The sequence below is a fragment of the Meles meles genome, chromosome X (genome assembly GCF_922984935.1).
Source record: "Meles meles chromosome X, mMelMel3.1 paternal haplotype, whole genome shotgun sequence".
Taxonomy (NCBI): domain Eukaryota; kingdom Metazoa; phylum Chordata; class Mammalia; order Carnivora; family Mustelidae; genus Meles; species Meles meles.
Window position 1 is genome coordinate 61,151,411 of NC_060087.1, and position 16,839 is coordinate 61,168,249.

General features: G+C 37.3%; 1 protein-coding gene across 7 annotated transcripts in view; it reads right to left on the reverse strand.

The window, feature by feature from the left end:
• HDAC8 (histone deacetylase 8) overlaps nt 1-16,839 on the reverse strand; it is a 221,803-nt gene that overhangs the window by 119,877 nt on the left and 85,087 nt on the right. For 5 of the 7 annotated variants that reach the window (XM_045995577.1, XM_045995581.1, XM_045995574.1 and 2 more), the window contains 2 exons: nt 11,371-11,543; nt 8,771-8,865 (listed from right to left, as the gene is read on the reverse strand). In XM_045995577.1, the coding sequence (XP_045851533.1) occupies nt 8,771-8,865; nt 11,371-11,543 (268 nt within the window). The other 2 variants (XM_045995580.1, XM_045995579.1) reach the window with 2 other exon arrangements.

The following is a 16,839-nucleotide window of genomic DNA, read 5'->3' on the forward strand; positions in this document are numbered from 1 at the left end:
TAGAAGGCTTGCTTTCTCAAACCAGAGCTGTAACATCTATGTTTAAAGAAGCTGAAAAAGATGAAACTGAAGTATCAGGGAGGGCTCTGACTCATGATAGGAAACATTTACTTCAAAGACATGGTGAAGTTGTAAATAAGAAATGAAAATACGTAGTTGATTTATATGTGTATGTAATATATATGTAACTGATTTACATTACAGTGTCTTAGGCACAGATCATTTTACATAGCTTCAGAATAATTTGCTATTTAAGTTGTGGCATCATTTTCAGACCATTCATAGGTAAAGGGAAAGAAGCTGAGAATTTTAAGTATAGACATGATGAGTTTATTAAAACCCAAAAGTTGTTTGTTAGAACTTTTCAAACTAGAAAAAGTCAATGAAGCGTCTTATGCATAAGTTATTGCACTGCATGGACTGGGGCAATGGACATAATAATCTAGAGATCAATAAAGCCCTGAACAGTTGACATTGCTAAATGCCTACTGAATGAAAAGTTACTAAAATAACTTGTAGTAATGCCTCTTTTCAATGGCACAGTAACTTGTTTACTTAAACATTTTGCTCTAAACATGAAGACTTAATTATTATCTTATTTGCATAATTGTTATTTCACCTTACAGACAAGGCTACGAATGTGTCTGGACTAGCTGTTTTGCTTGTAGTCATGTGGTATCAGCACTAACTAAATCTTTGAAGAAGGCTTTTACTTTGTGAAGGGTTGACAACAAACACAAGTGGTTTTAAAATATTGAAAGTGCTCAATAACTTCTTTGAATCCCATGGTTTCTCCTGGAGCAACTTTGTTTATATTTGCATGAAGGTACAAAAACAAGGTAGATAAAACTTCAGGCACCATGATATAAATTAAGGCAGTACCATCAAAGTCTACCAGTAGTTATTGTATTCTTTATACCACCAGTAATCACATTAAAAATTCAATTTCACTTAGGAATGTCTTTGGTGAAGCACTAAAAATGATTAAATCTTGATCCTGGGTTTAATATTCTATGTCACAAAATAAGAGTTATGAAAAAGTGCTTCTGTTATAAACTACATTATGGTGATTGTATTGAAAAAAAAAACACATCTGTAATTAGGCTGTGGCTTAAATAGCCACTTTTCATGAACACCGTTTTTCCTTGAAAGAACAACTGATGGAAAAACTGTGATTCAGTACTGGGGTATTTGGCAGATACTTCTCAAAAATGAAGTGAGCCTTTAGGGTAAATGACTGACATAATTTGTTGCCAATAATGATATTTACATTTTTGAGTGAAAATTAAAATCCTGGAAAACTTCATGCTACCATTGTAAGCTTGAGAGTTTCCCCAAACTCAAGCTTTGTTCCAATGAGATTAGTGCTGATATCAATGTGATTTTTGATAGTGCAAAATATGTTTCAGCATTTATAATATTCACATAACTTGGTGAACCAATATTTTCCAAGTAATCAGTACAAGATGGGTCAAATATCTATTCAAAGTACAAGATGACCAATGAAATTTTAATGCAACAGTATATACACATTTCACTGATAATAGCTTCAGATTCCATACGGCATTAACCTTTAAGAAACTACCATTTGTAGAGTTTTTGTGCAGTATCAAAGAAGAATATCCACAACTATCTACAAAGGCTATTAAAATACTCCTCCCTTTTCCAACTGCATATCTGCATGAAGCTGGATTTTCTTCATTTACTTTAGCAAAAACATCATAACACACTGTAGAGGTCGGCATGAGCAGTAAGCTGTCGTTTATTATGCCAGACATTATAGAGATATGCAAAAATATATAGCAATGACTTTTTTTTGAAAATAGAGTTATTTTTTAAAAATCACAACATGTTATCTGTGCTAATGTGTACTGGGTTTACGATTCTAAGTAAATTAATAAATGTTTTAACCGACTGAGCCACCCAGGCATCCCTTAATAAATGTTATAAAATTTTAGAAATACAGTGTTTAAAGCAAGACAATAAAAATGTATCACGGGGTTTATAATATATGCAAAAGTAAAATATAAGACTACATTTGCATAAGGTAAGGAAAGGGGAAAAATGGAAGAACACTGTAATAAGGGTGCTATATTGTACATGAGGTCGTGTAATACTACCTGAAGGTAGAATATGGTAAGTTAGAAATGCATACTGTAAACTTCAGAGCAACCACAAAAAATCAAACAGTTACAGGTAATAAACAAATAAAGGAGGCAAATGGAACCTTAAAAATACTCATTTAATTAAAAAAAGACAGGAGAATAGAAAGAAAGAAGGAATAGATGGGACAAATAGGGAACAAATAGGAAAATGGACTTAAACATATAAATAATTTATGTAAACATAAGTGGTGTAGGCACTCCAACCAAAAGGCAGAGATTGTCAGGCCAGACTAGATAAAAAATCATGACCCACTATATGCGGTCTACAAGAAATTCAATTTAAATATGAAAATACAAATAGGTTTAAAAATAAAAGAAAAGATAAAGATATCCACACAAATAATAATAATAATCACACCACTCAATAATAATCAAATTGTCGCAGATGTGACAATACTGAAATCAGACAAAGTAGACTTCAGAACAAGGAATATTATCAGAGATAAAGAGCAATATTTCATAATAATAGAGGGGTCAATTCATCAAGGAGATATAATGACCCTAAATGTGTATACATCTAATAACAAAGCTTCAAAAATACATGAAGCTCAAATCAACATAAGTGAAAGGAAAAATAGCCAAATCCAAAATCATGGTTGGACATTTCAACTTTCTTGGTAATTGACAGAATAAGCAGACAAAATCCATAGGGATATAGAAGATACAAACAATACTCTCAACTAACCTAACTGATAATGATAAAATATGCTATCCAATAACAGGAAAATATACATTCTTTGCAAATTGCACATGAAACATTCATCAGGATAGATCATATGCTGGGCTGTAAAACAAATTCCAATAAATATAAAATGACTGAAATCATGTGAAGTATGTTCTCTGAGCACAACAGAATTAAAATGAATGTAAATAGAAAGACATCTGGAAAGTCCTAAAATATGTGGAAATTAATTTTTAAGAACCAATGCTTCCAAATAACTCATCAGTTAAAGAAGAAAATTAGAAAATACTCTGAAGCAACTGAAAATGGAAACATCACAGTTTGTGGGATGCAGCTAAAGTAGTGGTTAGATGAAAATTTATAGCATAAAATGTTTGTATTAGAAAATAAGAAAGGGTTAAAATGAAACTATGTTTCTATCATAAGATACAAGAAAAAGAACTAAAACCCAATACAAAGTAAGTAGAAGGAACAAAATAACAAAGATATGAGCAGAAATAATAAAATAGAAGAGAAAAATAAAGTCAATGAAACTAAAAGCTGGTTCTTTGAAAAAAAAATATAGTTCAATAAAACTGATAAGCCACAGGCTAAAATGATCAGGAAAAACAGAAAGAAATTAGCAATACTACGAATGAAAGAGGGGATATCACGACAGCTTCTACAGACATTAAAACAATAGTAAAAGAATATTATAAGTGAATGGGCAAATTCCTCAAAGACAAATTATCAACATGGAAGCCAGAAGAAATAGAAAATCTGAATAGTTATATAACTGTTAAAGAAATAGAAATCATAATTAAAAACCTCCCCACAAAGAAAACTCCAGGCTCAAATGTTGTCACTGGTGAATTCTGTCAAACACTTAAGTAAGACACAGCATCAGTTTTACATAAACTCTTTCAGAAAAAAAGAGGAGGTAGGTTCACTTTCCAAGTCATTTTATAAGATCAGCATGGCCTTGATATCAAAACCAGACAAAGACATTACAAGAAAACAACAGGTCAACATGCCTCATCAACATTGACACAAAAAATCCTTGAGAAAATTTCAGCACACTGAATCTAGCAATATATAAAAAGGATAATATACCACGACCAACTAGGGTTCATTCCAGCAATGCAATGTTTAACATTTAAAAAGGCAATAATTAATGCAATTTACTGTATTAACAGAACAAGAGGACAGCATATGATCATTTCAATAGATGGGGAAAAAGCATTTGACAAAATTTAACACTCATTTGTAAGAAAACTTCTCAGTAAATTAGGACTAGAAGGGATCTTCTTCAACCTAATAAAGAACATTTATGAAAAAAAACCTACAGCTAACATCACACTTCATAGTAAAAGATTAAGTGCTTCCCCCTATGATCAGGACTAAGACAAGGATGTTTGCTCTAACCACTTCTATTTAACATCAACTTGGAGCTCCCAATCAGTGTAATAAGGTAAGAAAAAGAAATAAAAGTCATAAAGATTGTAAAGGAATAAGTAAAACTTTCTTTATTCACAGATGACATGTTTGTATACATGAAACATGCTAACAAATCTACAAAAAGCTGCTAGAGCTAATGAGTTTAGCAATGATACATTATTCAAGGTCCATATAAAATCAACTGGGTTTCTATATTCTAGCAACAAACAATTAAAATTGAAATTTAAAAATAGCATTTATAATAACATCAAAATCATGAATTACTTAGGGATAAATATAACAAAATTTGTGCAAGATGTGTTCACTGAAAAGTATAAATGAAAATTTGAAATTAAAGACTTAAGGAAATGGAGAGAGATAACAAATTCAAGGATTGAAAGCTTAAATATTGTTAAGATGTTATTCCTCCCCAAACTGATCTATAGATTCAGTGCAATCTACAGATGCACTGCAAGACTGTTTTACATCAGTAACACACTTGCATATAAATCTACTTGAGTTTTTTCAGTGGCTACATATATTCCCTCATATTAGTCAGGCACAGTTTATCCAACCGTTCCATCAGAGGTGGTCTGGTTAAGTAAGTATTTTTCATTCACTAAATTTTGTTAATAAACCATCTGATTCAGATATATACATGTACCTGATACATTTGTACATACATATACATATATGTATATATGAATACATTATATAACATAACTGCCATACTCTATCCTGGATCACAGGATCCAAATAGTATTACTGGATTAGGGAACATTCTTGTACATGATAGTCCATAAGCTTTATTATACAGAGTAGGTGATTTGCTAAATTAGAAAATTTTTTTATGGGACCTCATGCCATCTTTGGGCTTTCTCCATGGTAGAGATACCTGAGCCAGGCATATGGGCAGGTTTCCTTCCTCTTAGCTTTCCAAGCTGGGCCCAACTCTTCTTCCAGGTGGGATTGCTTCCTTATTCCATGCCTGGCTCCCCAGTTCCTGAGCTGGGACTAACTCCCTGATCACTGGCTCTATGACATCACTGGTTTTATATCTCATGAACACTATGATCAAAATCTCACCACTAATGACTTGTAATATTTGTGCTGGGTTTGTCTTCTCAACTCCCTCCCCTCAATTGGCAATCTAGTGTTTTCCCATGGACACATCTGTTTCCTACAGCTGGGATACCTGGTACTTCTTGCAAAGGATGGGTAGTTGCTACTGGTAGCCTTTCCAGCCAACTGCTTCCCATTCTTCCATCTTAAAAAGAGAAGTTTTCCAGTGTGAACATTGACATGCTTATTACCCAAACACTAATTTATTCAGTTGTTCATTCAGTGAATGAACACCAACAAGGTGTGTAGCTAACACTGTGCTAAGCACTGAGGGGGAATACAGACAACCAAAACACAGATGACCAAATGAATGCTACAGACTGTTATAGGAGTGTACTTGAACCTCTTAACAGGTTTGCCTTTCTCAAGTCTCTCCCTTTCACAATCTATCTTCCAGGCGCTACTGAGTAAGCTGTCTAAAAACCAAAGCTCATCTGTTTTCACAGAAAAAAGTATAAACTCTTTAGTGTGGCAGTCTAGTCTCTTCATAATCTGGCTCCAATTTTCACTCAAGCCTTAATTCTCCTTACTTTCTCTCATAAATTCTATGTTCTACTACCATATCAAACTTCTTACTTGTCCCATGAGGCACCAGGTCCTTTCCAAACCTTATTCTCTTTGCCTAGAATGTGTTTTGCTCTTCTTCACCTGGCAAACTCCCAACAAACCTCCAAGATTCAGTTTAAAGTCTTGGTGAAACATTTTTTCTATTCACAACTCTCCTGGATTTGGGTACATTGTTCTGTCACCTTTATTAGATGGTGAAACTTTTGAGGGCACTGGGTTGACTTGCTAGTCTTTGAATCTCTGAATTCAAGTCTGAATAGGGCCTGGCAAGTAGTAGGTACCCAATGAATAATTGTTAAATGAATGAAGGAATAAATGAATGTGAAGAAGAGCTCAAAGGGCCTTGGTATACTTAGGTAAGGAATTTTTAAAGGCACAGGGCTTGAAGCTGCACCTAGGAAGACAAGAGATAGATGGGGAAAGAGCATCTGGAGGAGGAAGATTATTACCCTAGGACACAGAAGAACACAAGTCCAAGACTGAAAGTGAAGACAGTGAGGGGGTCAGCCAGACTGCAGCTGACTGCTACACTATCCTGGCCTTTTCACTGACTAGATTTCTCAATTATATTTTCAGCTCCTGGAGGGCAGGGTATTTTGTACACTCCTTTGTATCCCTTTCATATATGATGCTCATCTCCAGTCATTGTTCCTGCTGTTTTGTGGTTCTTACTCTGCTCTGTAATACAATTATTTGTGCATCTACTTGTCTCCCTAGAACTTACACTAGCCTCCCTCCCAGGCTGCTTGAGGTAAGGGAAGAGATGCGGTCTTAGTGTCTTTGCATCTTCTAAGACACCTAGCATGGTGCTTGGCACACAATGGGTGCTCAGTAAATATTTTCTGATCCACCATCTGTTGATCTGATTACAGAGAACCACAAGGATATTTGTGTGCAACTGTGTATTGTGGTATAAAACTTATATATGCCTTCACACTGTGCAGTCTATTTTTGGCAATTTTCATTAAAATGTTATCTTATTGTACATGGAAGACTGTCATTTCAATTTTCTTCTTTGTTCCTTCTTGGATGACTCACATCTCTTATACCAGAAGGATATGACAGAAGGGACTCAAAAAGGGTTTGGACACATTTATAAATGACAAAGTCATAAATGTCTGGGTATAAGGAGTTGTTGGGAGCATGCAAAGGGGAAGGAGAAAGCCTGCATTTCAAAAGTGCCTATTATGCACCAAGAACTGTGCTAGGCAATCGGCATACATTGTATATTATTTAATCTGGCAGAATATGTCGGCATAAAGACAGGACATGCCTATCTGTAAGGCCAAACCTGTATCTATTCAGGCGCATAGCTTCTCCAGGTACCAAAGGCAGTATTTATCTTATTAAAATTTTATCAACCTTTTAAGACAGACGAATCTAAGTATTTGCACTGTTTCCTAAGAACAGAACACTCATTCTCAATTCAAGCTCCTATCGTTTAAAACTCCTTTTTGAAAAAAAAAAAAAAAACCAAAAAACTCAAAACAAAACCAAAAACCAAAAAAAAAACCAAAAAAACAAAAAAATCCCCAAACTCTTTGACATAACTTGATCAGTTTTTAAAGTCTCAAAGCTTTAAATTACAATGCAATCAGAGATAGTCCCACAGCAGTAACAGCGATTACTTTTGTTCACAAATGTAAATTGTTTGGTTATCTTTATATTTCATAAAGCTTCCAAATACTGAACAAAGGTAAGTCAGGTCAAGAAAAGAGTCTTCTATTAACCCTGACACTAGCAAATTGTCTCAGATTATAGCATGCCTTCTATTTGTGTTCTAGACACATAGAGTGGTTTTTTAGAGATATATGTTATACCTCATTTGTGGTTAGAAGAAAATTGGAAGGGAATTAGTTTCAGTTGTTTCTAATTTTTTAAAAATAATAGTAACTTTAAAAAGAATAATGCTCCCAAGTGTACAGATCCTGCATCTGACAGGAATCAAAACGTACCCAAAGTACCATTTCTATTCCTGGGAATGGCTTGAGAAAGTGCGGCTGCAGGTACTGGTTCGCACATTGGTTTTATTGTAAGTCATACTATCCAAGGCCTAGGACTACACATCTTGATCTGTGATAACATGCTTCCTGCCAGGTATGGGGGTGGGTGGGAAGAGAAGGGGTACATCTTCAGATAAGGGATAAGCAGCACACTCAGTGGGCTCAGACAGCTTTCTGTTAACCTGCCTTGAAAGAGCTAAAATAGACATCTTTGCTTCAGAAAGTGTAAAGCCCATCTCACATGACTAGAGAAAATGGCAAAAGTTCAAATGAAGCTTCACATTTTAGATGGTCTTCCCCCAACCTCTGTGTGCCACTAATTGCTGGAAAAATGCCAGACATGTCTTTGTGGTGATTATGTGTTTCTTACATTTTATATTAGTCAAAGGAAACTGAAAGACCAGAACTAACCCCAAAGAACACAGGTGTGACATACCACCTATGGAACTTTTTAAAGATAGACAAGAATTCAGCTTATACATTTAAAAAATTGCTCCTTCTGTTTTGAGACTAGGGGATGAAAATATGCACATATTCCAAAGAGTTCTTTGTGTGAACAGGTGACCCCTTCCCACAGTCTCTGTAATTAATTGAGAAATTAAAGTTAGTTGGCCTTTGAGATCTCTTGTAAAAAAAGGCAGAAGGTCTTGGATATTTTGGAACAAGAGTCCACTATTCTGCCAAGACAGTGTGTTATTGTTATTGGAGTGTCTCTCAACAAAACGGTATTGAGTGGTGAGGACGTGATTTTGATTAGGTGGAATGACTCAGCTCTTCCCCTTAAAGAAGAGAGGACTTGTCAGAGCCTTACTTACCTCATGATCTGGGATCTCAGAGGATAGTGTTTTCCCTAGGATGACCCCGGTCAAGTATGTCCAGCATCGAGCCGTGTTGGCAAGGTTATAGCCTCCTGTCTCCATCAAGAATTGTGAAGTTAGGAAAGAACAGTCACAAAACAGCAGGAGAGGGAAGGAGGGTAAGGAAGGAGAGAAAAATGTTTTAATAAAAGGGCTAAAAAGACAACTCCAACTTGCAGAACTTTACCTAAACATCCCTTTATGATGTTTTTGAACCACCTAATAAGTGGACTTTAGTGGGTTAGTCAGACCATGCACAGTGTGGAACTAAGAAGTCTAAGGCCTGCAAAGATTAAAGAGGCTCTCATCTATGAACAAGTATGTATCCGAGGATTCCAAGCTCCTCAATTTCATCAAGTCATCAGCTAGACTGAGATCCCTGGAACTCAGATCCCTGGAACCCAGCAGCCCACCCAATGTCAAGGTTTCTGTGATGAATTTTGCAACAATTCTATAAAATGGCTGCTGGATATAATTTGTATGTTAAAGCCACTGGCAGATATAGTCCTAGAAATATCCAGGAAAGAGAAATGGAAAATGCTGACAGAAATAGACTTCCTTCTTCCAATATCAGCATTCCTTTTCTCCACAAAACACAGGCCTAGTGGCAGAGATCAAAGAGAATGAGATGAGGAAGGGACTGTTGATTGATGCTCTGACCTATCTCGTCAGGTTCTGTCACAGTCACCCAGCAGCCATATTATACTGGCTAATAATCAGCATATTTTTGCACTGAATAGATGTGTTCTGCCATGCAAGCATTAGAACATTGGCCTTTAGCTAAATTCTAAGAGTGTAAGGATGAAATGGAATGATTTCCTAACTTCAGTGCAGCCTGAGGGAAATAAAAGCTGGTCTATTTTAGGTAGGGTAACCATATAATTTATTGTCCAAATGGTACATTTTAACAGTTAAAGTGGGCACTATTCATAATTACACAGGGATAGCATGTATAAATTGGGACATATGGTCACCTTTCTCTTAAGCCTTTCTTGAAAGGAAGGCTTTCTCCTTGAAAGGTCAGGGATACTGGGGATTTTGGAATTCTTTTAGGCCTCAGTGGGGTCCAATGAAGCCTGGGGATATGGCCATATCCACTAGTTGTCTGTGTCTTATTGGAGATTGAGAATTTAAGTGAAATAGTACACTTTATTACTTTAAACACTCCTGATGTGAAAAATCTGAATTTAGAAGATCAACTTATTGGGTATGATTATTTGATTTCAAAAAGATTCACTACAGATCTGAAGTAGTAAGCTCTCTCTGATACATATACAATACAATTTGATTTGCAAAAATTCCATTTACATACAGGAATTTTCAGGAATACACATATTGCACAAGAAGGGTTATATATACAAAAGCCAAAACTTTGGGCTGACAAAGCAAAAAGCTAAGCAAAGGCTGTAGCCACAAACAAAAGTTGAATTTGCACAGATGTATGTTGTGGAAAGGGCTTTTTTCCTCCCCCTAGCTGTACCTGTATCATCACCAGCACCCTTAGTACTGTCAAGGAAAGTAATACGTCATACAATACTTATCAATTTCATCTTTTCCCTGAGTTGAAGTTAATAGATGTCTTGCCAGCTTTTCATAAGAGGTTGCCTCTTGTAAGCACCTGTAATTTTGATCCCTCTAGGATTTGAGGCTGCCAAAGGACCAGGCTTGTGTATTTGTGTTGAATGCTCACTCATTTTCATAAGGCCTTCCCACAGCCTCCTCTAATTTGGTTTTTACAACAGGTTGACAAAACAACAAACTATTAGCTATTCTATAATACATGCACTTTAGGCTCAACCTGCTTGACCATGTTATTTTAACACACCAATCCATTCACCCAATGAAATAAAGATTGTGCCAGATAGATAGAAGATTCTTAGCAAGGCATTTTCAAAGGTAGTTGAGGTTGCAAAAAGTACCTTTCACAAATGTGTAAATGCTTCTATTGAATAGACCCAGCTTTCTGTTGATTAAGTAGTACAAAATGTAAGTACACACTGAAGGCAAGGATGCCCAAGAGACTCTAGGTCTCTCAGTTCTGCTTTATTGTAACAAATCCATGCTTCTTTTGTTGGGGGCCAGAGGCGGGGTCGGGGGGAGAAGTCATTCTTGAATTCAGCTTAGATATTTAATTAGTTCATATGTTCACTACTTATATATGAGTAGAGAATTTTAGTGGTATGTTTCCAAAGGATGATTACTAGAACTGAGAGTCAAAAATATATTGAGAGAAGATGGATTAAAGTCCACTGAGGTTAATATCCGCTATTCTTAATAAGATCTGATGGCACCTTTAATAAAAGGACCTTTGCTTCAGGAAGTAAAACTTAGACTTCAGAGTGCCAAGGAGTCAATACACATGCCAAGCTGAGGAGAAGTGTGTCACAGTACTTCCTTATGCTGAATCGTGAAGGGGGCAGAGTTCTCTGACTCAGGCTTCTGGATCACAGGCAGGTTGGTATTATCCAATCTAAGAAAGCCAAGTTTTCCTCGGTGTCAATGGACAAAATGTGGAAGAAGGTCAGCAAATTCTCCTGGTGACCTCCCTTTGTACTCACCTCCTCCCAAAACGAGTGTTGCCAACTGCCACTGAAGGATGTACTTAAGACATCTGCCAATTCCCACTGGAGTCATGTTAAAGGAGCACATGGGATCCCCAGCAATTGTATCAGCTCCCAGCTGTAAGACCACTGCTTTGGGATTAAAGGCTATGTAGACCTCCTTTAGTACACTGTAGAAAAGAGAAAGGATAGAAAATGTCAGAAAAAGATAGGTCAGTTTGCTGGTGGTTGGGGCGGGGGCAGCTGGAGATATAGTTGAGTCAGCAAACAGTGAAGGAAAAAAAGATCCAACTCGTCAACTCATCAAACTTTCCATCTAAAAATGGTGAATCAGACTGTATGTAAATTATGCCTTTAAAAACCCAATTTACAAAAAACATCCCCCCCACTTTCACCTTACCAAGAACCAAGTTTACCCTTAATGTTTCGGAACACAAACTTCCCTTAAATATTCACATTCACTTAACTTCAACAGCCATAGGACAGAGTATACATATTTACTCCATTTTACAATCTGGGAAAATAAGACACATACACTGAACAGTTCTGATAATTTAAGATTGTCAACATACTTGGAGTTTGTTATCTAGTTATCAATGGAAACTGCTGAAGAGAATTAACATGGCTTTGAAAGCATAGATGTTATCAGCTTCCTTTCTATTATGCTAAAGGATTTCTGGTTTATGAAATATAGCCCTCCCTAAATCATATGTAACCAGAGTCTTATTGAGCAGGAAATGATAACCACTGATCCAAAATTATAAATCTGAAAGCACCCTAAAGAATAAGTTGTAGTGAGCAATAATGAGGATAATGTGGGGGTAGAATCATACAGTGCTATTAGATCAAGAAGCATCATAGATGAAAAAAAAGTTGTCAGTGTGACAGATGACCTTATTCAGGCTTCTAGTATTATCATTAACTGAACACTGACACTGTCCAGAATACATTGTAAGGAGTCATAAGGTCCCTGCTCTCAAGGGGCTTACAATCTAGTTTCCCGACAAAACATATACCAGTCCTCATGGGCCTGAGGAACTCTTACAGAGACACATAAACAAGTGTAAATTAACATACTTCAGAGTTGAGAAAATGCAGAGTCAGAAAGTGATAAAAAATGTTGGGGTTAATGACCCTTCATAATCAACACGTCAAATTATACCAGTGCAGCAAAAACAGAAAAATTCCAGATCCTTCTGAAACTGCAAGAAGAATTCAAGGGATATAAAATGTCATCCTCCCAAATTCACAGGTAACCAGGTTATTGAAACAATTGAAAAGTGCTCAGCTGCAGAGGCATTCCTTGACTCAAAAGACTGTTCTGTTTTGATTTCTCATCTATGCAGACAAATATTGTGTGATTGTGGAGGTTATAAGAATATTATAAAACTTATGGCATATGATCCTTAATAGAGAAATACTCAAGCCTATTCTCTCTTTCATGTGCCTATCTCCTGGTACAGCAGGAAACTAAGCCACCTGAATATTCAGCTAACATTTATTGAGCATCTACATGTATAGGGCACCCTATTAGCTGCTATCAGGAGACACAGAGGAAGGCATGATCTGTTTCGAAAAGGTTTATAACTGAAGAGGAAGAAGGTGGAGGCAAGAAAGACTAATGATTCTTCTTTCATTCTTTCTCTCATTTAGCACATATTTACTGACTGCCCTCTGTGTGTCCAGCATGTAACTGTACCAGGAATATGCTGCAGGAACAAAGATGAATATGACATAGCTCTTATCTTCATGTGGCTCAGATCACAGGGGAAGGTTCATACTATGTTAATTGGTAATTAAAATACAATAAATGAAGTATTAGAGATGGTACACAGAGAAGGGAGTAATTGACTTTTCTAGAAGATGTCAGAAAAGGCTCTACAGAAGTAACTTTTGACTTAAGTCCTAAAAGATGAGAACTACAGTGAACCACCTATTGAAATGGCTGAAATGAAAAAAAAAAAAGCTTCAGTTGCTGGTGAGGATGTGGAGAAACTACACTGCACATAGCCTGTGGGTGGGAATGTAAAATGGTATAGCTACTTCGGAAAATAGTTTGGCAGTTCCCATCAAAATTAAAAATAGATATACCATATGACCCAGCAATTCCCAGTCTTGGGAATTTATACCAGAGAAATTAAGACTTATTTTCGTATATGAACTTGTACACAAATATTCATAGCAGCTTTATTTGTAATGATCCAAAATGGAAACCACTCAGATGTACTTCAATAAGTGAATGGTTAAACAAACTGTGGTACGTCCACACCACTGGAATAGTGTTTATTAATAAAAAGAAACAAACTATCGATAAATGCAAAAAAACAAAACAAAACTTGGATGGCTTTCAAAGGAATTATGCTGGGTGAATGAGGCCAATTCAGAATCTATACTGCATGATTCCATTATATACCATTTGTTAAATAACAATTTGAGGGGTGGGGAACAGATTGGAGGTTTCCAGTAGTTAGGGATGGCTATAAAATAGTAGTATGAGACAGCCTTGTGGTGATGGTTGTGGTTATGAAAAGCTACGCATGTGATAAAAATCTCATAGAGCCACAGCCCCCCCCCCCATACACACGAGTGCATGCATAATTGGTGAAAACTAAGCTCTGTGAATTGTACCAATGCCAACTTCTTGATTTTGATGTTGAATTATAATTGTGCAGGATGTCAAGATTAGAGGAGGCGGGAAGAAGGGTGCATGGGACTTCCTTGTATATTTCATTGCAACCTCTCTTGGGTCTATAATTATGTCAAAATAAAAAAAAATTAAGAAGAAAGATTAGGAAAAGTTTACAGGCATGTGGGGTGAAGACAGTGGAGTTGGCAACAGGAATGGTTGTGAGGGTTATTGGTAGGAGATGAGGTTCAGAGAAGGAACTGCACACACAAGAGCATGATGGCTTGAAACAGCCAGTAGTGGGAGGGAGGCTAGTGAAATAAACGTGGGTTAGGGTACTCAGGGCCAGATATGCCAGGCAGGCTAACAAGTGGGGACTTTTACTTCAAGAGTATGGACCATCTCAAACATTGTGTGTGTCTGTGTGTTTCCATTCATGTACGTGTGTTGGGGGAATGATCAGATTTACATTTTGAAAAGCTACTCTAGCTATAGCATAGGATATACTAAAGGTTATCAGGGGCCATTTGCACCCATCCAGGCCAGTGGCAGCAAGGAAAGGGAAGAAAAGATGGATTTGGGACATACTTCCAGGGTAGAATTGATAGGGCAGCACATACTGACACACAAGAAAAGCATCTACATATAACATTCACAACCGTTTTGTACAGGGAGAGAGGAAAGGATATAGGAAGGCAGGTGCTTCTGGGATAGCTGTCTGAATGATAGCCAGGGAGAGAAAATGAGTCCCCACGGATTTCTGATGAAGAGGGCTCTGGATGGCTAGAGAAAAGGGTAATTGGAAGCTTTGGCAATGGTAAGGTATTCCGTACACAGCGTAAATATCAAGACCACTGCAAGTGAGGACAGCTTCCATGTGAGGGCTACATGGACACTCTTAAATTAAAGACCGAAAGTTTTCCTTTAGTTTGACAGTCAAACGGGAGTCACTGGAGAAGCATAAGGACCAATGTTGCTGAAAAACAATGCTTAGGAACTCTGATTTTTGCTGTTGCGGGGAAGGCCAAGGAGAGAAAAGTCTGGAGGCAGAGCGGTTGGCAAAAAGGGTACTGAAGAATTCTAAGCACAAGAGCATCAGGAAGCAAGGTAAGATACACTTGGGGAAAAAAAGTTAGAGGGCTAGGTGACAGACTGGGTGGGGGTTGGGGTGGTCAGAGTAGAAAACACACTGTGCCGATTCCTCCAGAATTCACAGGACGGGGAAAGCGAAATCAAAATATTCCTTTTCCTAGTGCAACTTCCAAATCCGGTGTTCCTTCCTCTCATCAATCTCATCTCCTTTGAGTCAATGTCATTTGCTTATACCACTCAAATACTAGCAAAGGTCTTAGCTACAGACCTACTACAAGGTACTCTTTCACCTCCCTTAAGGACTTAAGCACCTGGAAGTTTTTCTGTCTCTCCCCTTCCCCGTCATTTGTCTTTGCCATTCACTATTCACTTGCTTACTCACATCTTAAATTTTTTTTTAATTTTTAAAAATTTTTTATTTATTTGACAGAGAGAGATCATAGGTAGGCAGAGAGGCAGGCAGAGAGAGAGGAGGAAGCAGGCACTCCGCTGAGCAGAGAGCCTGATGTGGGGCTCCATCCCAGGACCCTGAGATCATGACCTGAGCTGAAGGCAGAGGCTTAACCCACTGAGCCACCCAGGCGCCCCAGCTTACTCACATCTTGATTCAAGCACCTGTTCTCACCCATGCTGGGCACTAGAGATACAGAAATAAGTAAGACTCAAGGAGCATGTTGCACAGTAGGGAAGAAAGATAGGAAAACAAATAACTGTGACAAGTGCCATAATACCCATCCACTCATTCAAACAAATCTTAACTAAATGCCTACTGTATATGAGGCACTATGTTGGGCAATGGGTTTACTGTACTGAACAAAAGAGACCTGACTCTTCCCCCTGTGACCCTTCTAATTCTCTGAAATCACAGTTTCTTCACCTTTTGGACCAAAGAGATGTCCACCTGCACTCCATTTTAGTTACCTCCTGGCATAGCCATGCTTTAGGGCCTGGTGAAGAAGTGCTTGGAAATGCTCTACTTCTAACACCCTGAACTCTGAACTGCTTTTTCTGTGTACAATTTTCTATCTTCCCATTGAACTTGTTCTTTATTCTCATTTTAACTGCCGTTTCCTTGTCTTTCTATTTTCAAAGTCTACCAGTTTATCTTTTGACCTCATTTGCTTCACTACTCATTTTGCAGAATACGATTAGTCATTTCAAAAACTCTTATTAGCATACTTAATTCCCTTACACCTTTGTCGTTTTTGCCTTGTCAATTAAGCCCTTGGATAAACCACTCTGTCAGAATTTTCTTCTCTGTTCTGCTGGAGAAAACTGAGAACTCAAGCCAATTGCTTCCTACATAGTCTATGCTTATGACTCCAATTCAACAAATTCCATAAACATTTATTGAGTGATCGATATGTGCCACTCCCTCTGTGCAGCTTGGCAATCATTTGCTTCACCTCTTGTTGGTAAACAATTACATTTCTTGCATCATCTAGTCTAATTTAAAAAAATACAAATCCAATGAGTGTACATTCTTTAAAACAATATTTTATTTATTTGTCAGAGAGAGAGAGAGCGAGAGCAAGCGAGCACACAAGCAAGGAGAGCAGCAGCAGAGGGAGCAGTAGGCTCTCTGCCAAATAGGGAGCCTGAACCGGGACTCAGTCCCAGGACCCCGGGGACCATGACCAGAGCCGAAGGCAGACACTTAACTGACTAAGCCACTCTGAGTGTACATTCTTGACGCTAAAAAAAAAAATCAAATAAATATGTAAGTCTATCAAAGGGGTGCCTGCGTG